Genomic DNA, 22,526 nt, shown 5'->3' on the forward strand with positions numbered 1-22,526 from the left:
GCTAACGGCCGCCCTGCGCGGCCCCGCCCGCCGCCCGCCCCCGGCCCTCCCCGCGCCGCCGCCCCTCCCCCCGCGCCGCCGCCGCCGCCGCCGCCGCCGCTGGCAGCGCCGCCTGAACTGAGGCGAACTCCGCCGCCAAGTGAGTGAGGAGGAGGCGGCGGCGAGGAGGAGGAGGAAGAGGAGGAGCGGAGTCAGAGCGCGGCGGCAGCGGCAGCGGAGAGGCGGCCGCGGCGGGGACCAGCCCAGAGAGACCCCGAGCCCGCGGCAGAGGCGGCGGCGGCGGCCGAGCGGGCGCGACCAGCCGAGCGAGCGAGCGAGCGGGCGGGCGAGCGGCGGCGGCGGCGGCCCGGCTCCTCCTCGTCCGGCGCCGAGCGGCCCCGCGCCCGCACTCGGCCCGCGGAGACCCGCCTCCCGCCCGCCGGCCTCGTGAGGGACGCGCCGAGCCGGCGGCCGAGGAGCGGCGGCGGCGGGCCGGGAGCGCGTCGGGCCGCGGGCGGAAAGTGCCTGCGGGGGCGGGGAGAGCGCGGCGAGCGCGCGGTCCGGCCGCCCGGGCGCCCGGCGCGGGAGCGGAGCGGAGCGGGACGCCGAGTCCCGAGCGGCCGGCGGCCGGGGCTCCCCGCCCCTCCCTCCCTCTCCGGCGGCGGCGGCGGCGGCGGCGGGTGGAGTGAGCTGCGGAGCCTGGAATATGGTGGGGGAAATGGAAACGAAGGAGAAGCCGAAGCCCACCCCAGATTACCTGATGCAGCTGATGAACGACAAGAAGCTCATGAGCAGCCTGCCCAACTTCTGCGGGATCTTCAACCACCTCGAGCGGCTGCTGGACGAAGGTGAGTCCTGCCCGGCCCGGCCCCTCGCGGCCCGCGCCCGGGCGGCGGCCCCTCTCCCCGGGACCCGACGCCCGCTGGAGTGTGGGGAGGGCGGGAAGGTCGCGCGGCCGCTGGCGGGGGGACCGTGCGCCCGGGGCCGGCGAGGCCCGGGCGGGGCGCAGGGAGGCGGCGCCGAGGCCGGGGGGCGCGGGGCGGGCGGGCCGGGGCCGAGGCTCGGGCGGGACCCGCGGGCGGGACGCCCCCCCCTCTACCCCGGGCTCCCTCAACCCGGCCCGGCCCTGCGCCGCTGGCTCCCCGGCGGGTGCGCTCGGGGAGGCTGCGGGGCCGCCGGCTCCCGGCCCGGCCTCGAGCTCCGCGACGGCCCCGAGCTCCGCGGGCCTCCTGGGGAGCAGCCCGGCCTCGCCCGCCCCTCGCCTCGCGGGCGCCTGAAGGACACCGGCCTCGGGCCCGCTGCCGGAGGGGCCGTCCCCCCTCCGCCCCCCAACGGAGGTCCTGGCGGTTCTCCGAGTGGGGCTTGTGCTTTTGTTTTTGGAAGTTTGCGCAGCTTGTAAATACTCGAGGGGACCGAGGAGCGTGGGGCTGGGTGAATTGAAAGGCATCCCAGAGCCGACCGAAAGTACAGCCGCCGTAGCCGAAGGCGAGAACAAAATGACAGCGGAAAGCACTTTTCTGTCCTTTTGTTTGGGGAAGCGAGCCCCGTCGGGGAGTTTTAAGTTCACTTTCGAGGGGGTTGAACGCGAAATACCGCGAGGACGCGTGCGGGCGGCGTCCGACTTGGAGAGAACTTGGGCGGAGAGCTTTTTCCCGGGGCCGCGGCCGCCTCGGTGTGTAGGACAGGAAGCCGAGGCGCCCGAAAGGGCGAAGACGGAGCGAGCAAAAGTTTGCAGCAGAGCTTCGTCGGCGGAGAGCTGCGAGGAGCGAGGACCTCCGAGGACGTGCGTTCTGGCCGACTCGAAGAGGGCTCGACCGAGGTTCGCCGGCGCGGCCGGGCCGGATCGTCCCCGTCCGGGGGCGTTTCCGTGGCCGCCAGGAGAAAGGCGACCACCACGAAGGGGGTCATTTTTGAAAATCGAGTAGCGTGGAGTTTTGTTTTTTTTTTTTTCTGCTTAGAAGCATCTCCAGGAGGACTGTTTGAAGAAAACGGAAAACTGCTGCATAGCGATGAACATTGGATTGTAGGTTTTTCGCAAGGATTTTGAGAGATTTTTACAACAGACCTGGGAGAAAGGAATCTGAAGGTTGGGGAGTTGGAATGTCACGCAAGAACAAAAGACCGGAAATATCTGCGTGATAAAAGGTGGTTGAAGAAGCATCCCAGGAGCTTTGGTTACCATGAAAGTCTCAAAAATCAACTCCAAAGCTAGAAAACTGTTGGATATTCCTGTGTAGTTTTTTTTTTGTGTGTGTGTGTGTGCTTATATGTTAAATATACAGCAGTAGATAGATCTCATTGAGATGAGTTTTTTTCACCCCGTAGTTGAAACAGCAAATCTGTTCACATCAAATTGTTCCGGGGAAAACTTGAGCTGTGCCTTTAAGGAGTTCTGCTTTTCCTATTTGTGTTGGCATTTGAAAGATTGTGGAGGCAGAAAACTTTCTGGAATGTCAAAAAAAAAAAAAAAAATTGCTGGAACTCTTTAAATGAGTATTTCCAATTGTGGGCGCTAAGGGGCGCCAGTTATTGTTTTTAAGCGTAAGAGATGTTTGGAGCAAAATGTGTAACATTGTCAGTTACCTGACCTACATTAAATTTAGTTGAAACTTAAATCATAGGTCCTTTTGTCATTCTGTGTCCATATATATATTTGAAAATACTTCGGAACAATTTTATCACATTTCATGTGATTTCATGAATTCCACATGTGCTATGGAAGTAACGCTATTTTTTCTTGGCATATTTTGATGCATTTAAAGTTTTAGTAGTATTCGTAAAAGCTTTTGTTAAGCTTTTTCTTTAAGCCTAGTTGTATAGAAGAAATCCTTTATAGTCATTAAAATGAAAACAGGCTTTGATTATATTAGGGTTAAAGTTAAGTTGCAGTCTGAATTAAAATGTTGGATTCAGTAAGACAGCATAGGAGATTATAAAAAGTTTGCAAATGTTTTCTCCTCATTTGTACTACTTGAAGTAAATAATTTGAGTTTCTCTGACTAGTTTTGAAAGATTTCTCATTTGTAGTGTTATGTTGGCCTCAAATCTCTAAATGGTAATTGAAGTTGGTTCTAACCTTTGGCGTGATAATTTTTAATCTTCTAAATCTAGAATTCCAATTATGTCCATTATTTCTAACAAAGGTTGGTTTGTTCGTTTCTCTCTGTTTGGAAATAGTAATCGTTTGAGTTTTAAATGTTGTAAACCACTGGTTGAGGAGGAAACAGTCTGAGTAATATGTATATTTTATTTTTATTATGGTTTGCTTCATCTCTTTCTCAGTCTCTGTTGAGTTTTAGCCTTTTTAACTCCTCAGCATGAAGAATGCTCCTGTATAGTGGCTAGGATGTTTAAAAAGGGACAGCATAATGACTAGGAAGTTTGATTGTTTTTTATCAGACCAGTACAAACAGGGAGGAAAAGGGGTTATTCCTTAGTGTGGAATAAGCTGCTTCCTGTAATTGTTAGCCTTTTTATGAACTTAATTTGACTTAAGAAAAATATTGGTTTCTGAAGTTCATCACGTTTTTATCTGTGCTGGATGATTTGATTCTCAAATTTGGCAAGTTGTCCTTTACTCCTTTGTGGCCTATCATTGTGCAGAACAAATTAATCTGCTTGTTTGTGGTTAGGAATTATAATTTTCTTTGTCCATATGATTGAAGAATTCTTTTTAAATTTAGTTAAAACTAAATTTTATTTCAGTGATTAATCAAGATATTGCATTTACTGACAGTAGTATCTTCTGATAATTGGAAGTTTTGAACGAGTAGCAATTTTATTTTGAAATATTTTTCAAAAGCATTAAATTTTTTTTCTGGTCAGTTTGAGAATATTTATTTGGCCAGTTACACATTGGGGATTTCTGTGTTCTAGATTTCGTTTGGTTGATTAAAACTTGAATGCTTTAGAGTGAGCATTTTAATTTTATGCCAAGTTAACCTTTAGTTTATATTTTGACTGTGGACTGTGAACAATCTTTTTTTGTTTACTGTGTTGGTTTTTTTTTTGTTGTTGTTGTGGGGCAAGGTGTCAGATTTTTTCTCTGAAGTAATTTAATTTAGCATGGTTGCTTTCTTAGGTTGTTGAATGCATTCTAGGTTGGACCAGTCTCATGAAAGACATAGCATCAGTTGATAATTCTGATACTTAGTCTTCCATTGAGATAGAGACGATCACAGATAGGTTTGAGGTTTTAAAGTGTTAAACTGCTCTTCCTTTAAAGAGAAGTTTTCCACTGAACCGCTGTGGAACTATTCATGGGAAAGAATAGGTTTTTTTCTTTTTCGTTGGGGGGAGGGAGCCTTCCCTTGTGAAAGTGAGACTTAAGCAGAAACAGTATTTGAATGCAAATTCTGTTTAAATAAATTATTGCAATTTAGAATTGAGACAGCATAAAAGTAAAAATAAAATCACTCCACTTAAAAATCCCAAATAGGGGGAAATGGAGATCTAGAGATATTAAAATTAGATTTTGAGTTTTCAATTTTAGGCAGATATGAAAATTAATGTGAATATATGGTATAGTTTTTGAGGAAGGCTAGCCTAAATCTTTTTATTGTGGATAACTGAAAAAGTACTGCGTGGTTCAGAAAAAGCAAACATGTTAGAGTCCACATTAGTGATTTGAAAAATTTGTGTTCACTTTCTCATGTTGTTTTTTGAGGTTGAGGGGTGAGGAGAGATGTAAATTTTCTTTTTGACCTCAATTTATTTTTTCTCACTTGTTTCCTCTCCCTTGAAAATGAGGGCAAAAAAATACATAAAACTTGCTTTTCTAGTTAAACATTTTCCAGTATTAAATGTTTGTTTCCATTCGTTATGCATTCATTATTGAATGTATCATATTTTTAGTTTTCCTACACTTTATTTTTTTTGAGAAATCTTGCTCAGTTTAGAAACTACATGGTTATTTATTTACTTTTTTGTATTGAGCGGAATTTTGTTATATAAGTTTATTATAGTTGGTTGTTTTTCCCCCGAGGAAGCATTGTTGACGATAATCAGTATCTGTGACAAACTGATTTTAAGTTGAAGTAATTAATTTGTTCTTTAGGAGCCAAGGTTGTGTTTCTGTATGCACGGACCTTTGCATTATTAGTAATGAGAAGGAAGCTAGTTTTCGTAATCAGTTTTCTCCATTATTCTTTTTTCTTCTCACCCAGGAGGTGTCAGCAGCTATAATAAGGTAATAACGGAAATGATAATTTGTATCATGGGTCATTTATTCAGCATTTGTTCAATACTTTTGAAGCTTAACTTCTCTGTAGACAGAGTGTGTATATAAAATACTTGTACGTACTATGACGCAGGTGACTTCTTTTTCTTAACTTTATCCAATTTACATGATTTTGTAGTAAATCTGTACTCTCAAGGCTGTAATGTACTTGAGTTAATAGAAATAGGTCTCATTTGCTAGTGTTTGGTATGAGCACCTTTTCTTAAATGGCTTTGAGAATATCAAGTGAAAACAAGTTAATTTTATCTTTTTAAAGCTTTGTACACATCTTATTCCTGTTGTTATCCCCGTACTAGTCACAATCCTGACGTTGAAATGCATCCGGTTTTCATAAGAACAGAAGGTTTTTGGCTTCCTTCTTAAGGGAAATAGATTACTGCAACAAAAGACATGAAGTGAACCCTCCTTCTCTTTCCTGAGCATGATTCAGGTGCTCCTTTTTTGAGGCCAGTAGAAGGTTTTTGTTTCGTTTTTTGACTTTTTTTTTGGGTATTAAAGATAATTACACCAGTGTGATTATAAGGGCAACTGTTTATAATCTCACTTGAACCACATTTTATTTTACTTAAGAATTTAATGCTGTTAATATACTTTAATTTATAATGATGCGGTTATAAATAAAACTTGGCCTTACTCTGTTGGAGATGGGGGAAGTGCTATGCTATTGTTAAGTTTTAGTTTTTGATTACTTAAAAGTTGGAGCCCACTGAGCAATTTTCTGTTACTTACATGTAAGCTATTGTAAGATATGTAAGGATCTATTTTAGGGTCAGCGGAAGGGGTCAATGCTTGGGCCATGTGAAGAAGTCATAGTTAAAATTATGTGCTGATTTTTTATTTACATGATTGACAGGACTTTGTCATTTTCTCTGACCCCTTTTTTGACATTGACAGTTCAATGTGAATTCTAAGTGCAAAAATGTATTTTTCTTTTAGTGAGAAGTTTTAGGAAATGCTTATCCTTTTTTTGAATTGGCATTTCAGTGTTGGGACTCAAAATAGCTAGGTTGTTTGATGCCCAAGTAAGATTTTTACAGGTTTATTTTCATTTAATAGAAAGCAAAAATAGCATTAATCTTTTCATAGTGAGTACAGTTTGTTTTGTTAGTGTGACTCTTACGAAATTTGACTATAAATATAATCCTCCGGCCTGTGTTACGTACTACTCTCTATATAGTTATCAACATACTTAACATGGTGGTATCATCTCTTTTTTTGCCTGTCGCTGGTTTGTAACGTCAGATCTCTCTTTTGTCTGTTAGAAATAGTTTCTTGAAATTGGCCACCTCACAGCCTGCATATGTGTGATCTCAGATATTTGTTGAATTAATAAATAGGTTCACATGTTAAATTCTTTTTTCATTTCTAGTTTCTTTAAAATACAGGATTAAGCAGTTGGTTTTGGGTAATTAGAAAAAAAGGTACACGTTTTTCTTAAAAATGGTATTTTTTAGAAATCTTAAAATATTTTTTGCAGTACTTGCCCTCAAGGAGCTTAATTTTATTTTACTACCATTGGTATGAATGAAAATTAGGAAGATAAAATTGCTTTACTTAAGCAGTAGTTTCTAGCCAGTCTTATACAAAGTGTATCAGTCCATAGGCAGAAGAGATCTGTCAGTGTTCAGCTCAGCTTGTGCATGTTTTGGCATTTATGGAATTATATAGGTGAACCTTCCCCTAGGTGGTTACCTATAAAGGCAACATTCAGCAGATGTGGATGTCTTGTACTCTGTGCAAAGCACAGTGCGTATGAAAGATATCTTTTCCCTAAGTGCTGCTGTGATGTGCTCAGGATAAATAAGGACTATTTGAATGGTTTTCGTTTAGAGGAAAGCTGAGTGTAAACATATGTGGCCGTTACAGTAATTTAACACAAATAGCAGTTTTTAAGACACAGGTGTTTATTGAAGCTAAGTTAAAGTGTCATTACTTAGAAGACTGATAAATTGTAAATTTCAGTTAACTGAAATTTAATTCTCTTAAAAGGAGTCTACTTCTTTGCTTTATCTGAAACAGTGTTTAAAGTAAATCTGTCAAGAGTTTAACAAATAGCTTGTCGAAGTTAAGTGATTTATCCAAAATTCTTGTAATTAACAAGGTGATGACTGTACTTAATGTTCTCAACATTTCCTCAGTTTCCTGAAGCAGAAACTCATTTCAAAACTAGCAATCCTGTCAAGTCTAATAAACAGAATTGTGTTAATGTTCATGCTGTTGTTTCATATATTGATTCTAACCTACATATTTTATTAAACTAAGTTTTGAGGTTGGTGAAATGATTCAATTTACGTTCAGCATTTTTGTCACATTACTTTTGTTAAAGCAGGATTTATCCATTTGGATGCTGTTTAAGGAGGTTGCAGTCTCAGAAACACGTGAAAGTGCAGTGAAGTCCACGAGGCGTCCTGTGCTGTGTGGCCGTGGTTGTAAGGAAAGGGTGTATGTATGTGTTTGCGTGTGTCCAAGCCTGCCTGTGTATAAAGGGAGCCACGCAGTGGATGTGAGCTGACCTTGAAATCCTTGCGCCTGGGTGCTGCAATGGTGAAGTTTAGAGCAAGGAAGTTTTTCAAAGTAAAAATCTGTCTGGCCTCAGGATTGGAATGATTATATATCAACAGTGGAAAAGAGAGTGGGTATTAAATATCTTGCTTTTGACTTTAGTGCAGGACAAGTTGTTGTAAAGGTGGGGCATGATCACCTGGTCATTTGCAGATTCTTGGAGGAAAAATACACTACATACATACATTTATTGCATTAAAAAGAAAGCGCTAGTAAAAAGCAAACCTTTATGCAGTTTTTACTTGAAACTTTTCCATTAACTCAATCTCATAATATTGTACAGGATCTGAAAATTCATTTACAAAGAGTGTTTGAAGAGGCTTATATGTGGAAAAAACTGGGAGAAATATGAAACATTTCTTCTTAGATGTAGTTGAGTGTAAGGTGTGCTAAAGTGATGCCAGAAGATGATGGAATTTCAGAGCTACTAGGAACTGTGAGTTGGGGGATGAGGTCTTCATTTCACAGGTGCAGAGACTGAGTTAGGGAGCCTTGTGACTGGTCCAGATCCCACAGCAGGGTGGGGGTTCTGCGGGTTGACCGTGCTACTGCCGACAAGGAACAGAGGAAGAGAACTGCTGATGCCTTGGGTTGTGGACATGACGGGGGGGAAAAAAAATGAGGGTTTTCCTGATTCTGTGAAGTGTTGGGCTTCAGCAAAATGCTGGTCATAGTTTTGGAGCTAGAATACACACACACACAGACACACACACATTATTCAGTGGTAGGTCTTTATGATAATTGAAGGGCGAATAAGAAAGTAAACACATTTTTAGAGAATTTCAACTCATTCACTTAAACTGATTAGTAGCCGAAGGATAGAGCTTTAGCTCTTAAAGTAACATGCTACAAATAAATCTAGTGAATATTGACTATTGTTTCTACTCTTTTTATTACTGTAAATTCCTATTTTTGAAAACTACTCGAGGAAACTTGTGTCAAAGTTTACTCAGTTCTGTTCAGTTCAGTCGCTCAGTTGTGTCCGACTCTTTGTGACCCCATGAATCGCAGCACGCCAGGCCTCCCTGGCCATCACCATCTCCCGGAGTTCACTCAGACTCACGTCCATCGAGTCGGTGATGCCATCCAGCCATCTCATCCTCTGTTGTCCCCTTCTCCTCCTGCCCCCAATCCCTCCCAGCATCAGAGTCTTTTCCAATGAGTCAACTCTTTGCATGAGGTGGCCAAAGTACTGGAGTTTCAGCTTTAGCATCAGTCCTTCCGAAGAACAGCTATTGTTGGGCAGTTCAAATCAGGACTATACAAACTTGTATCAGTTTCAGATTAGCATAGGGTGGTTACAAGCATAGGTAGGCAACTCTAATGGCAGCCAAAAGGTGGATGATAATAAATCCCATGGAAATAGAGCTGCCCTAGATAGCCCCTGCATCCTGTTCCCGAGGCCCACATCTGGCATTTTCACTGTTTCCAGTAGATGCGAAAGAATTGAGTATAAACCACCGTTACTTACCTGTATTACGGTAATGTGTCAACTCTGATAGAATGGATAAAAAGAAATAAAAATTTTAAACTAAGACCATATATAAGTTACTCTGAAATTAACTGCCCCTAAAAGAGTCAGACACGACTGAGCGACTGAACTGAACTGAATCCTTTATGAGTTTTGCTGCTGCTGTCACTGTTGTTGCAGTGATGCTCCCATTGTTAGAACAGGTATTCAGGTGTTGACTGTGTGTAGGCCTGTGTACACACATGTGCCAGCATAAACATGAAAATGAATTTGTGTTTCTGTCCATATGCTAATGAGACTTACATTGCAAAGTAGTAACAGTTCTTTGGCTAATAGACTTGGAAATCTGTTCATGACTTTACAGCTAAGTGGTTAGTTTGGTGATCTTCAAGATCTGTAACCTTTCTGAACCTTAGTTTCTAAGTGGAATTATCAGCTACACTGGTAACTTCAAAATGCTCAGAGGATGGGGAGACTATTATATGCAAAAGAGTTTCTTAGGCTATAAGGCAGCATCATCTAACTTCTGTCAACATTTTCAGGTTGTTTTTCATAGGATGGGCAACCAGATAAGCAAAGCAGTTTGTAGAGAATGAGAGAAGACAACAAAAAGGAGAAGGGTAAATTATCCAAATGAGTATCAGCTAGTTTTTGTGTTTAGGAGAGTCATTCACTTCTAGCATTCTGGAAGTTCAGAAGTCGCTTTATGCTGAAGTGTCTAATAAGGATTTTTTAAGAAGTGGAACTTGAGTTGGTATTAATAGGTGAATGGTATTATTAGTTGGTTTTTAATGAGGTGCATGGGAGGGTAAAGGATGTTCCAGCAGAAGGGAAAAGTGAAGTAGTATCAAAACGGTAGTGATGGGAGGTTGAAAGACTTGCATAAAAGTGTGTTTCGAGGATGTTGAGATGACAGATGCACGAAGAGAAGCGTTGAGAAGGAAGAGACGAGCAGAGCCAGGAAACCAGCTTACAGCTGTATTGTGATGGGCTCTGAACGCTGGGGTGAATGTTCAGGTTTTACTCTGTCTTGTAAGGAACCATTGATGACTTGGGTTGTATCAGGATGACATGATGAAATCTCTGGGGATAAACTAGCAAGAGTGTATAGAACAAATAGATTTAAGGAAGTAGACTTTGGACACTGGAGAATTAAGACAGTAGGGAATTTGGAAAGAATCTTATATTTTCTCCAGATATTTAAGAAAAAATATTTTTTGATTTTTCTGTTTTAACTTTTTAGAGTTTTTTAAAATGGTGTTTTAACTGAAAATAAACATAATGCAAATTATTGTTTTCTTGTAAGTTACCGTATTCATATTAAAGTATTGAGAACACATGGGGCTCATGTTTTTACCCGTCAGTCCAGTTTTTGGTTACTTAGAGTTGAACTTTGATTTCTGTGTGAGTTAAAGAGAATTAAGGAGACTCTTGGTTTGGGAATCTTGGGACTTTTGGACATAGTTTGACTTAAAATTTTTGTTTCAACTGTACTTAGCTAATACTGTTAAATATATGTGTTTCATCAAGTACAGTGAAGACTTTCTGGGAACTTGACTGCTTATGTCCATTTTAGTGTGTGTGTGTGTGTGTGTGCTTATGTCCATTTTAGTGTGTGTGTGTGTGTGTGTGCTTATGTCCATTTTAGTGTGTGTGTGTGTGTGTGCTTATGTCCATTTTAGTGTGTGTGTGTGTGTGTGTGTGTGTGTTGCTTACTTGTATCCAGCTCTTTGCCACCCCATGGACTGTAGCCTGCCAGGCTTCTCTTCTGTGGCATTTCCCAGGGAAGAATGTTAGAGTGGGTTGCCATTTTCTTCTCTGGGGATCTTCCCAACCCTAGGGACTGAACCCAGGTCTCCAGACAGATTCTTTATTGTCTGAGCCACCAGGGAAGCCCACACTTTAATTTATTTAAGGTAAATTAGAGATTTTGGCATTCTATCTCTAAATATTTATATATCTCTTTAAAAACAAGTTTTCTACATAGTAAATTCACACCGAACAAAATGGATTAATCCTACAATTCATGTAATAAGCAATCTGTTTTCAGATCCCCTTGTGTGCCAAGTTGGTTTGATCCTGTTGGACTCTTTGCAACCCTATGGACTCTGTAGCCTGCCAAATGCTCTGTTGATGAGATTTCCCAGGCAAGAATACTGTAGTGGGTTGCCATTTCCTTCTCCAGGGGAACTTCCCAACTCAGGGATCGAACCCCATCTCCTGCATTGGCTACGTCTTGGGCGCTGCAGGCATATTTTACTGCTGAGCCACCAGAGAAGCCCCTCAGATTTCCTTTTATCTCCAGAATATTCTTTATAACTGAACTGGCTTGTGGAAATCAGAATCTGACTCAGAAGCACTCAGTGAATCTGATTGTTAGAGCTTGAAGCCTTAAATCTAGAACCATCTCTTTCTTTTTTTTTTATGACACTGATGTAACTCTTTTGTTACTGAGCTTGTTTTTTTATGCCTTCTTTATCTATTACTTTGGAATTCTGAGCTAAAGATGGACAGGTTCAAGTATAACACCATGGGTGTCCCTTCCCCCTGGGGACCCAGTTTTGGTTCTGCCGTGAGGGAACCTAGAATGTGTTCCCAGTGGAAGAGTTAGATAGATTCTTATTAAAGAATTAATTCTTATTAAGTGTTGGTTGGTTTTGAAAGTAAAGTGTTGGTTTGCTAGCTAACTCAGAAGATGACTAAAGAGTTTTTTCTGTGTTTCATGATAATTATTAAGGGCTCAAGAATCTTAATAAACTCACTGCAATTAATATTATTTTTGATGTTCAGGTTGTCACAATTTTGGCCTGTGATAATCTTAACTGGCTTTTGTGTCTTTTAAAAATCTTCCTTGTTTTCTGGGACAGTTTGATGCCCCAAACTCCCTTGCCCCACAGCTAGAATTAACCCTTTCTGCAAGGTTTTTTTTTTTTTAAGTGGAAATGGTATTAGAGATGCGAATTTAGTCCCTGAGCATATTGGTTGCTGTCAGGGTGAGCTTACTTCCAAGCCATTGGCCATTTTCTGTGAACAGAGCTCAACAGTTAATGAGTTCATGTTTGTATTTTCAATTCAATTTTAACGTTTATTTAATTTTATAATCGTATCTTTCTTTTTCTGCCAACACCAAAATAATGTAGTTACTGACAGTGACAGAATTTCCTATTTACTTTATGCTACAATGTAAAGAACATACTTTCAAAATAATATTGCTAGTAATTGTAAAACTACTGATATATTTATAACATTTTAAATATATTTTAGACGTTACAAATTATAGATACAACCAGTGATCTCTTATTCTTCCAATTGATATAATTTTCTTCTTTCCTTCTTTGGCTTTATTCATTTTGTAGTAAGTATTTTTTCCTACCAAATCTTGTTTTTGAGCTTTTGATGTTGTCAGTTATTAGCTAAGATCTTTTGCTGTTTTACTGACTGTTTCTATTAGTTTTTACCTCATGTCCAGCAGAAATCATGGGAGCATATATTTTATGATCGGGGTTAGTGAGTGTGTGTATTTGTGGAGATATGTTCCAGAGAGAGAGAGAGCTTACAGATCAGCCTAAAGGAGAGCGATCGTGCTGCTCAGCTTACTGCTTTGTCTCTTAAGCCCAAGGAGAGAGAGAGGAGAGAACGTAGCAGGCCAAGTGTTTGAATTCAGTGAATTTTTCTGAATTATGTTGGTAAAAGAATAAGGGTAGGTCTAAGCTTTTAAGGTTCTATGAGTTAGAGGAAAAAAAATCCCTAGGTAGAAATTAGTATTAAATTTTATTTTTAAGTAGTTGCAAAATCTCTCCTGCAGAGTTTTTGTCCTTAGGAACTTTGGTAGTAAGAAAGTTCTGTTCCAGCAGATGGAGATATTAGTACACAAAAGACAGCGTTTAGTGATTAAAATGTGCTGAAAGATAACTCTCTTGCCAGAATAGGGAATTTTTCTCCCTTAAATTCTAACAGAAGAGTTGTTCAGGAATATGACGAATATTAGTTGCTGAATTTAATTTGGGGTAGTACTTAAATCAGTTGTGATATTTCTTTAAAGAGTTTTTTTTAAGAGACCATATGTTACTATGTTGACTATATAAAATATGAATGGTTTAGGACATCGGATTGATTACAGCAATATTCTGAAATATTCTCTGCCTTTACAGCTTCTTTGTTTGAATAGTTTTGGTTTGTTTTGGAAAGGGACTGTGTCAAGTCTGTTTAAACATATTGTTTGTATGTTAGCTTCGCAATTCTAAAATCTTTACCAGGAGATTTATTTCTGTTTATTAATCTAGGTATTAAAAAAAATGTGTGCCATAGTTTCCTATTACATGTTGTATAAAGAGAAAGTTCTTTTGGAGATTGTAGTTTTATTATAGTAATAAAAAATTATCAGCAGTACAAGGTAATTTTGTCTCACTTTATTATCGTTTATGGCATTCCTTATCAGCTTTCTGTGGTTGGGTGAGTATTATATATTTTGCTTTGAAATGGCTTGCAATTTTAAGTTCCTTCTTAGGAACTTTTTGATTTGTGGAAATATGTGTGATTATTAGTTGCTGCATTTAAATTATGTTTCTAGTTCTTATACTGAGCGTTTTTTTTTTTAATTGCCAAGTCAGTTGTAAAATACCGTTTTTCCTTCCATTACTTGAAGTTGAACTTGGCCATGAGAGAAGAAGGATGGATCTGTTTTCTTTGTTAATATTTGGAGGACCAAGAAGAAGAGGTCTACTGTGGTGCCTTTGTAGAGTGGATAATAGCTTGCATTTACCCTCCTCGCCAACTTTTGCTCTTTTTTGTTATTCCTGAAATGTAGAGAATTGAAGATACAAACTTTTTTTTTGGGCCTTGTGGCATGGCTTGCAGGATTTTAGTTACCGTAAGGCTGTATGTTGTCACCCTGCTTATTTAACTTCTATGCAGAGTACATCATGAGAAACGCTGGGCTGGAAGAAGCACAAGCTGGAATCAAGATTGCCGGGAGAAATATCAATAATCTCAGATATGCAGATGACACCACCCTTATGGCAGAAAGTGAAGAGGAACTAAAAAAAGGCCTCTTGATGAAAGAGGAGAGTGAAGAAGTTGGCTTAAAGCTCAACATTCAGAAAACGAAGTTCATGGCATCTGGTCCCATCACTTCATGGGAATTAGATGGGGAAACAGTGGAAACAGTGTCAGACTTTATTTTTTTGGACTCCAAAATCACTGCAGATGGTGACTGCAGCCATGAAATTAAAAGACGCTTACTCCTTGGAAGGAAAGTTATGACCAACCTGGATAGCATATTAAAAGCAGAGACATTACTTTGCCAACAAAGGTCTGTCTAGTCAAGGCTATGGTTTTACCAGTAGACATGTATGGATGTGAGAGTTGGACTGTGAAGAAGGCTGAGTGCCGAAGAATTGATGCTTTTGAAGTGTGTTGTTGGAGAAGACTCTTGAGAGTCCCTTGGACTGCAAGGAGATCCAACCAGTCTATCCTAAAGGAGATCAGTCCTGGGTGTTCATTGGAAGGAGTGATGCTGAAGGTGAAACTCCAGTACTTTGGCCACCTTATGCGGGGAGCTGACTTATTGGAAAAGACTCTGATGCTGGGAGGGATTGGGGACAGGAGGAGAAGGGAACGACAAGAGGATGAGATGGCTGGATGGCATCACGGACTTGATGGACGTGAGTTTGAGTGAAGTCCGGGAGTTGGCGATGGACAGGGAGGCCTGGCGTGCTGCAATTCATGGGGTCGCAAAGAGTCGGACACAACTGAGCAAGTGAACTGGACCAGGAATTTAACCTGGGCTCTCAGATTGAATGTGCTGAGTCCTAACTACTGGACCACCAGCAAATTCCTGAAAATGCACAGCTTAATTCACCTTTCACAGTAAGGTGCCCTATGGTCTCTGAATCCTTGGAAGGTTGGTGTTGTGAAGGCAGAGAAGTATCCTAGCATGCTGTCTTTGAACCTTAATGTGAATTATTATTTTTTTGAAATAAATTATGTCATGAGCATTTTCCCCTCCAATTTTGTATCATTTATCAATACAGTTTTTATGGTAACAGTTCATCTTATAAAGGTATATTATAATTTATCAACTCTTTACTATCATACATATCATTTTGCTTTCAGGAAGCTTGCATGATGATACATCAGTGGTTTCAGAAGTTTAGTACTTACTGTTTAAGAAGCCTTAGGTTACCGCTGCTGCTGCTAAGTCACTTCAGTCGTGTCTGACTCTGTGCAACCCCATAGACGGCAGCCCACGGGGCTCCCCCATCCCTGGGATTCTCTAGGCAAGAATACTGGAGTGGGTTGCCATTTCCTTCTCCAGTGCATGAAAGTGAAAAGTGAAAGTGAAGTTGCTCAGTCATGTCTGACTCTTAGCGACCCCATGGACTGCAGTCTCCCAGGCTCCTCCGTCCATGGGATTTTCCAGGCAAGAATACTGGAGTGGGGTGCCATTGCCTTCTCCACCTTCGGTTACTAAGTGTTGTAATTCTTTTATTTTTGTAATGTGTACTTGGAAAGCAGTGTTTTTATGTTGCATTCCCGTAGGAAGTGATTGCTCTTATGTGACATGCAATTTTTGAGTAATGTCAGTTGCAAATTTCACATAGTAGCTTTTAATGACAACATATTTATTTGAAGTTTTTTGTTCTATTTGCAAATATTTGAATGCATACGATGTGTGGCACCTTAGGAAAAATACAACAAAGCTTCAGATTCATTCCATACCTTCAAGTTGTTTGAGTAGTAGGGTAGGTCAGTCAGTTCATTCGCTCAGTCGTGTCCTACTCTCTGCGACCCCATGGACTGCAGCACGCCAGGCCTCCCTGTACGTCACCAATTGCTGGAGTTTACTCAAACTCACGTCCATCGAGTTGGTGATGCCATCCAACCATCTCATCCTCTGTCGTCCCCTTCTCCTGCTTTCAGTCTTTCCCAGCATCAGAGTCTTTGCTAAGGAGTCAGTTCTTTGCATCAGTTGGCCGAAGTATTGGAGTTTCAGCTTCAGCATCAGTCTTTCCAATGAATAGTCAGGATTGATTTCCTTTAGGACTGACCGTCTGCAGTGATTTTGGAGCCCAAGAAAGTAAAGTCTGTCATTGTTTCCTTTGTTTCCCCATCTGTTTGTAGGGTGGAAAGAAAGTGAAAGTTGCTCAGTTGTGTCTGATTCTTTGTGACCCCATGGACTATAGAGTCCATGGAATTCTCCAAGCCAGAATACTGAAATGGGGTAGCCTTTCCTTTCTCCCTGGGATCTTCGTAACCCATGGAATGAACCCAGGTCTCCCACATTGCAGGCGGATTCTTTACCAGCTGAGCCACAAGAGAAGCCCCTTTATAGGGTAGGTGGCATGAAATAAAAGTAATAAAATTGGAACTTCCATGACCATCTGGTGGTTAAGACTTTGTGCTTCCATTTCAGGGAGCGTGGGATTGATCCTTGCTTAGGGAACTAAGATCCTATAAGCCTCACAGCCCATCTCCCCCAGCTTAAAAAAATATATATTAAGTGATATAAACAAGAGAGAACTAAAGACTGTTGTTAAAGAGGTGGCTAGGACATGCCAAGTAGGATCAGTTCTCTACTGTAGATAAGCTTAAGTGCCTGGAGTTTAGCTTCTGTCCTGTTGATAGTGAGAGACCCGTTTAAGGTTTTTTCCTTTTATATCTTACTGTTAGGATTTTTTCTTCTCTTTTATATGTCTCCATATTTATGTCCAGTCTGTGTTAATGTGAGAGATTGCTATGCTTGCTACATATTTTCATATTCTTGAATTTACCCCTTTCCCACCCCGATTCCAATATTTTGCCACTTGAGTTCAGTCACTCAGTCGTGTCTTTGCAACCCCATGGACTGCAGCACACCAGGCTTCCCTGACCATCACCAACTCTTGGAGCTTACTCAGACTCACGTCCCCGGAGTCAGTGATGCCATCCGACCATCTCATCTTCTGTCGTCTCCTTTTCCTGACTTCAGTCTTTCTCAGCATCAGGGTCTTTTCAAATGAGTCAGTTCTTCCCATCCGGTGGCCAAAGTTTTGGAGTTTCAGCTTCAGCATCAGTCCTTCCAATGACTGTTCAGGACTGATTTCCTTCAGGATTGACTGGTTTGATCTCCTTGCAGTCCAAGGGACTCTCAGGAGTTTTCTCCAACACCACAGTTCAAAAGCATCAATTCTTCCATGCTCAGCTTTCTTTATAGTCCAACTCTCACATCCATACCTGACTGCTGGAAAAACCGTAGCTTTGACCAGATGTACCTTTGTTGACAAAGTAATGTCTCTGCTTTTTAATATGCTGTCTAGGTTGGTCATAGCTTTTCTTCCAAGGAGTAAGCGTCTTTGAATTTCATGGCTGCAGTCACCATCTGCAGTGATTTTGGAGCCCCCCAAAATGAAGTCAGCCACTATTTCCACTGTTTCCTCATCTATTTGCCATGAAGTGATGGGACCGGATGCCATGATCTTCGTTTTTTGAAAGTTGAGTTTTAAGCCAGCCTTTTCACTGTCCTCTTTCACTTTCATCAAGAGGCTCTTTAGTTCCTCTTCACTTTCTGCCCTAAAGGTGTTGTCATCTGCATATCTGAGTTTATTGATAATTTCTCCCGGCAGTCTTGATTCCAGCTTGTGCTTCATTCAACCCGGCATTTTGCATGATGTACTCTGTATATAAGTTAAATAAGCAGGGTGACAATACACAGCCTTGACGTACTCCTTTCCCAGTTTGGAACCAGTCTGTTGTTTGTGTCCAGTTGTAACTGTTGCTTCCTGACCTGCATACAGATTTCTCAGGAGGCAGGTCAGGTGGTCTGGTATTCCCATCTCTTTAAGAATTTTCCACAGTTTATTGTGATCCACATAGTCAAAGGCTTTGGCGTAATCAATAAAGCAGAAGTAGATGTTTTTCTGGAACTTGGTTGCTTTTTTGATGATCCAACGGATGTTGGCAATTTCATCTCAGGTTCATCTGTCTTTTCTAAATCCAGCTTGAACATCTGGAAGTTTATGGTTTGTGTACTGTTGAAGCCTGGCTTGGAGAATTTTGAGCATCACTTTGCTAGCGTGTGAGATGAGTACAATTGGGCAGTAGTTTGAACACTCTTTGGGATTGGAATGAAAACTGACTTTTTCCAGTCCTGGACCATTGCTGAGTTTTCCAAATTTTTCTGGCATATTGAGTACAGCACTTTCACAGCATCATCTTTTAAGGTTTGAAATAGCTCACCTGGAATTCCATCACTTCTGCTAGCTATGTTTGTAGTGATGCTTCCTACGGCCCACTTGGCTCCGCTTTCCAGGATATCTGGCTCTAGGTGAGTGATCACACTCTTGTCATTATCTGGGTCACGAAGATTTTTTTGTATCGTTCTTCTGTGTATTGTTGCCACCTCTTAATATCTCTTGCTTCTGTTAGGTCCAGACCATTTCTGTCCTTTAGTGTGCCCATTTTGCATGAAATGTTCCCTTGGTATCTCTAATTTTCTTGAAGAGATCTCTAGTCTTTCCCATTCTATTGTTTTCCTCTATTTCTTTGCATTGATCACCGAGGAAGGCTTTCTTATCTTTCCTTGCTATTCTTTGGAACTCTGCATTCAAATAGGTATATTTTTCCTTTTCTCCTTTGCCTTTCACTTCTTTTCTTTTCATAATTATTTTTTTGTAAGGCCTCCTCAGACAACCATTTTGCCTTCTTGCATTTCTTTTTCTTGGGGATGGTCTTGATCCCTGCCTCCTGTACAGTGTCCTGAACCTCTGTCCATAGTTCTTCAGGCACTCATAGTCTATCAGATCTAGCCCCTTGAATCTATTTCTCACTTCCACTGTTTAATTGTAAGGGATTTGATTTAGGTCATATCTGAATGGTTTAGTGGTTTTCCTTACTTTCTTCAGTTTCAATCTGAATTTGGCAATAAGGCAATAAGGATCTGAGCCACAGTCAGCTCCTGGTCTTGTTTTTGCTGACTGTGTAGAGCTTCTCCATCTTTGGCTACAAAGAATATAATCAGTCTGATTTCAGTATTGACCGTCTGTTGATGCCCATGTGTAGAGTCTTCTCTTGTGTGTTCTTTTGTGGTTTTTTGCCACTGTGCATACCTGCTTTGGCTTTTTGTTTTGTTTCCTTTGGATTTACTTACCCCTTTATTATGATGCTTTTTAGTTACTATGCGTGTGTCTGTTGGCTGTTGTTTTGGGTTCAGGTGCAGGGAGGAGAAGGACATTGCATTAGTGAATGTGCGGCTTCTAGAATGGCGAGTTGCCAGCCTGTCTTGGTCTGCCTGTGTGGTATGGGTTTTCCCTCATGTCTGGTTTTCATTGTCCTCCCCATTTGCTTCGGCTGTAATGGCTTGAGAGGTTGCACTCTCATGTTGGAGGGGAGATGTGGAAGATATGTTAATTTAATTGTGGTTTGTGAGAGGCTTTAGGAAAGTGTTTTGGAGGCCTGTTTCTTATAATGCTGGCTTCTTCAGGTGGTCTGAGAATAGAAGGGTTCTGTAGTAAGAAGTGCTACATATTCTTTTGTGAATTCAGTATGTGTTGATACATTAAATATACAGGACCTGCAACCAAGAATTTTCTGAAATTGGGTAAAAGAATGATTTTTTTTTCTTCTTGAAACAAAAGGTCTGAGGATATATTATGGGAAATACTAGAAAGAGGATTATAAAGACCTGTGTATCTGGAGAGAGAAAAGTTTACATAATAATTGTTTGGGAATCTTGATTTTGAATGAGCATGCTGATTCAAGTCAGATCAAAGTACCCTTTGAAAAGACAGTTAAACTTCATTTAGTTTAGGACTATTTCAGTTTCCATTTTGAAGCAAGAAAAGTGTCCTTTCTGGCTTTATATAACAACTGAGACAGAGGGTTTCAATAGTGAATTTTATTTGAATCAGTGTATGTTACTTCAATAACAGTGTAGATTTGCTGTTTAAAAAAGCTAAAGTCCTGAAAGTAAAAACAGAATTTTGACAATTTAAATAACAGAGTAAAACATGCTTTGAAATAGATATGCGTATAGAAATATGTTGGTGTACTAATATATGACTGGCTCAAGTGTAAAATTTGTAAATTTGGGAACTACTGATTTTTAAGGTGAAGAAGAAGTGTTAAATTTTAAAAAAAATATTTGGATTGTTTAATGAACATTGAGATGCAGTGATGTAATAGTTTCTTGAGGTCTATGAATCAGTAACCTGTTGAGTGTTTTCTGGGATTTCAGTTTTAATCTATGCGTATAAGATGGTAGCTCGCTGTGTTGTTCCAGTAGTTACTCAGTCTTATAAAATGACTTTTTGATGACATTTATAGTTTGCAGCAGCCTTTCAAAAGGGGGAAATACAAGGGTTGGATTTCACTTGGAAGGCCTGAAGGATTTTTATTAAAAAAATTTTGTCCTTGTTCAAAGAAAAACACTATAATTCAGATTTTAAAGCTGAAATGAATATTAGAGATCACAGTTCCATCCTTTCATTGTATAGTATGTAAATACATTTCATTTACAAAGGATATGAAGACATTTGACAGACTAGAAGCTACTGGTTTCAGAAGTGATAGCTCATTTGGCTCTTGTGGCAGAAGTATATCAGTAAGTTATGTTAAGTTATATTACTGGCCAGAAGGTACTTTTTGGGCCTGATCCCCTCTGTGGAGAATTATATCATATTATCAGACTGATAATTTGCATAAGGTGACTCCCTTCTGATGTGAGTAGTCTTAATTATTTTAAATTTCATTTTATTACTTGAAATATCTGCCTACTGTGTTTTAGCTTTTCCTCTAAAGAGTAAAGCTAAGCATCTCACACAGTGATGTTGTCATTAAACTGATGTTAAGTCAGAAGGTTCTCCTAAGTTTGTTGTAGTCTCCTTCAGCATTTTCTTGCAGGCTGAATCTAGGTCTGGGAACAGTTTAGTGTGTATTTGCATAAGAACTTTCACTGTCCGTATTTTATACAAATCTTTTAAAGTAATTTGTTAAAGTTATTCCCCCTTGCTGTGCCCCCCCCCCTTTCATTATAGAACATATGTCTTTTGAACAATGTGATAAAGTCCAAGATAGAGATAAGGGAAAGTGGAAAGCCATGTGGTATGTTCTGAATACTCGGTTCAGAGTCACTGTCATTGCTATGCTAATACTTGGGCGCATTTGCATTGATGTTCTGTAGAGGTTGAAAGAGGTGTCTGTAAGAAACTTACCTAGGTTAAAAACCGGAAGAGTAAGAGAGTAGAGGGATGGATAAATGGATCAGTTAGAGAATGCTGGTAATGAAGGAAGGTGAAAGTAAGATCTGAGTTAGGAAATCCTAGGCTTCTGTTTAGGTTATAGGAAAAGGTACAGTTGTCCCTTGAGCAAAACAGTTGTGAATTCCACGGGACATTTACGTGGACATTTTTCAACAGTAGATACTACAGTATGGCACAGTCCATGGGTGACTGGATCCTCAGTTGTGGAGAAACTGGCTGCGGAGGGCCAACACAAGTCAGCACTGGGTTATTCATCTCTCTATTCAAGGGTCAGTTTTGTTTATTTTACAGAGTGGTAGGGAGTGTGAGAAGTTAAAATCTTTCACTTTGTAAATTAGGTCTCTTTTGATTGTTAACATTATTTGTTGAATAGCAAGTATATATAGCCTGATAGTATAAAAGTGAATCAGAACAAATGGTATAAATACGAACCAGAAAAGGCATATACCTTAAATTTTTAAATGTTTCCTAAAAAGAGACATACTTTGTTATGTACACATACATATATATTTATATAATAAATGAAATCTTCATGAAATAATAATTTTTATTACCTATGGTATAATGTAGTATTTTTGTGTTCTATTCCATTTAAAAAATATTGGTTTTGACTAATACTGTAAATTTAGTGGATTGTGATCTGTGTGATTTTAGGAAAACTTATGTTGACTCTTGCTGTAATTTAGTTTTCAGTACCCTTAAAAAAAATCTAGTACTTTGCTGGAGATGCAAAGATGAATAAGGCATAGTCCAGTTTTTAAGGAGACATACAGTGGAATGGATATAGAAATGAACTGAGAAGTACAGTACAGTGCTTTAACTGCTGAGGCAAAGGTACGCACAGGTTAAGATGGAGAGGGACCACATTTCCTAGCAGGAAAATGAAACTTTTTTCTAGGTTCACATTGTGCGTGCGTGTTGCTAATTTGCTCAGTCCTGTCCAACTCATTGTGACCCCATGGGCTGTAGCCCGCCAGGCTCCTCTGTCCATGGAATTCTCCAGGCAAGAATACTGGAGTGGGTTGCCATGCCCTCCTCC

The 22,526-nt window shown here is 40.7% G+C and overlaps 1 protein-coding gene across 5 annotated transcripts in view; it reads left to right on the top strand.

Annotated features, from left to right (window-relative positions):
• The first annotated feature begins 575 nt into the window (after positions 1–575).
• Positions 576–22,526, top strand: part of QKI (QKI, KH domain containing RNA binding) — a 153,052-nt gene continuing 131,101 nt past the window's right edge. For all 5 annotated transcript variants that reach the window (XM_052645509.1, XM_052645510.1, XM_052645513.1 and 2 more), the window contains exon 1: positions 576–827. In XM_052645509.1, the coding sequence (XP_052501469.1) occupies positions 686–827 (142 nt within the window). In that variant the 5' untranslated portion in view covers positions 576–685. The remainder of the gene's footprint in view (positions 828–22,526) is intronic.

This window comes from Budorcas taxicolor, chromosome 9 (genome assembly GCF_023091745.1).
Source record: "Budorcas taxicolor isolate Tak-1 chromosome 9, Takin1.1, whole genome shotgun sequence".
NCBI classification, from domain to species: Eukaryota; Metazoa; Chordata; class Mammalia; order Artiodactyla; family Bovidae; genus Budorcas; species Budorcas taxicolor.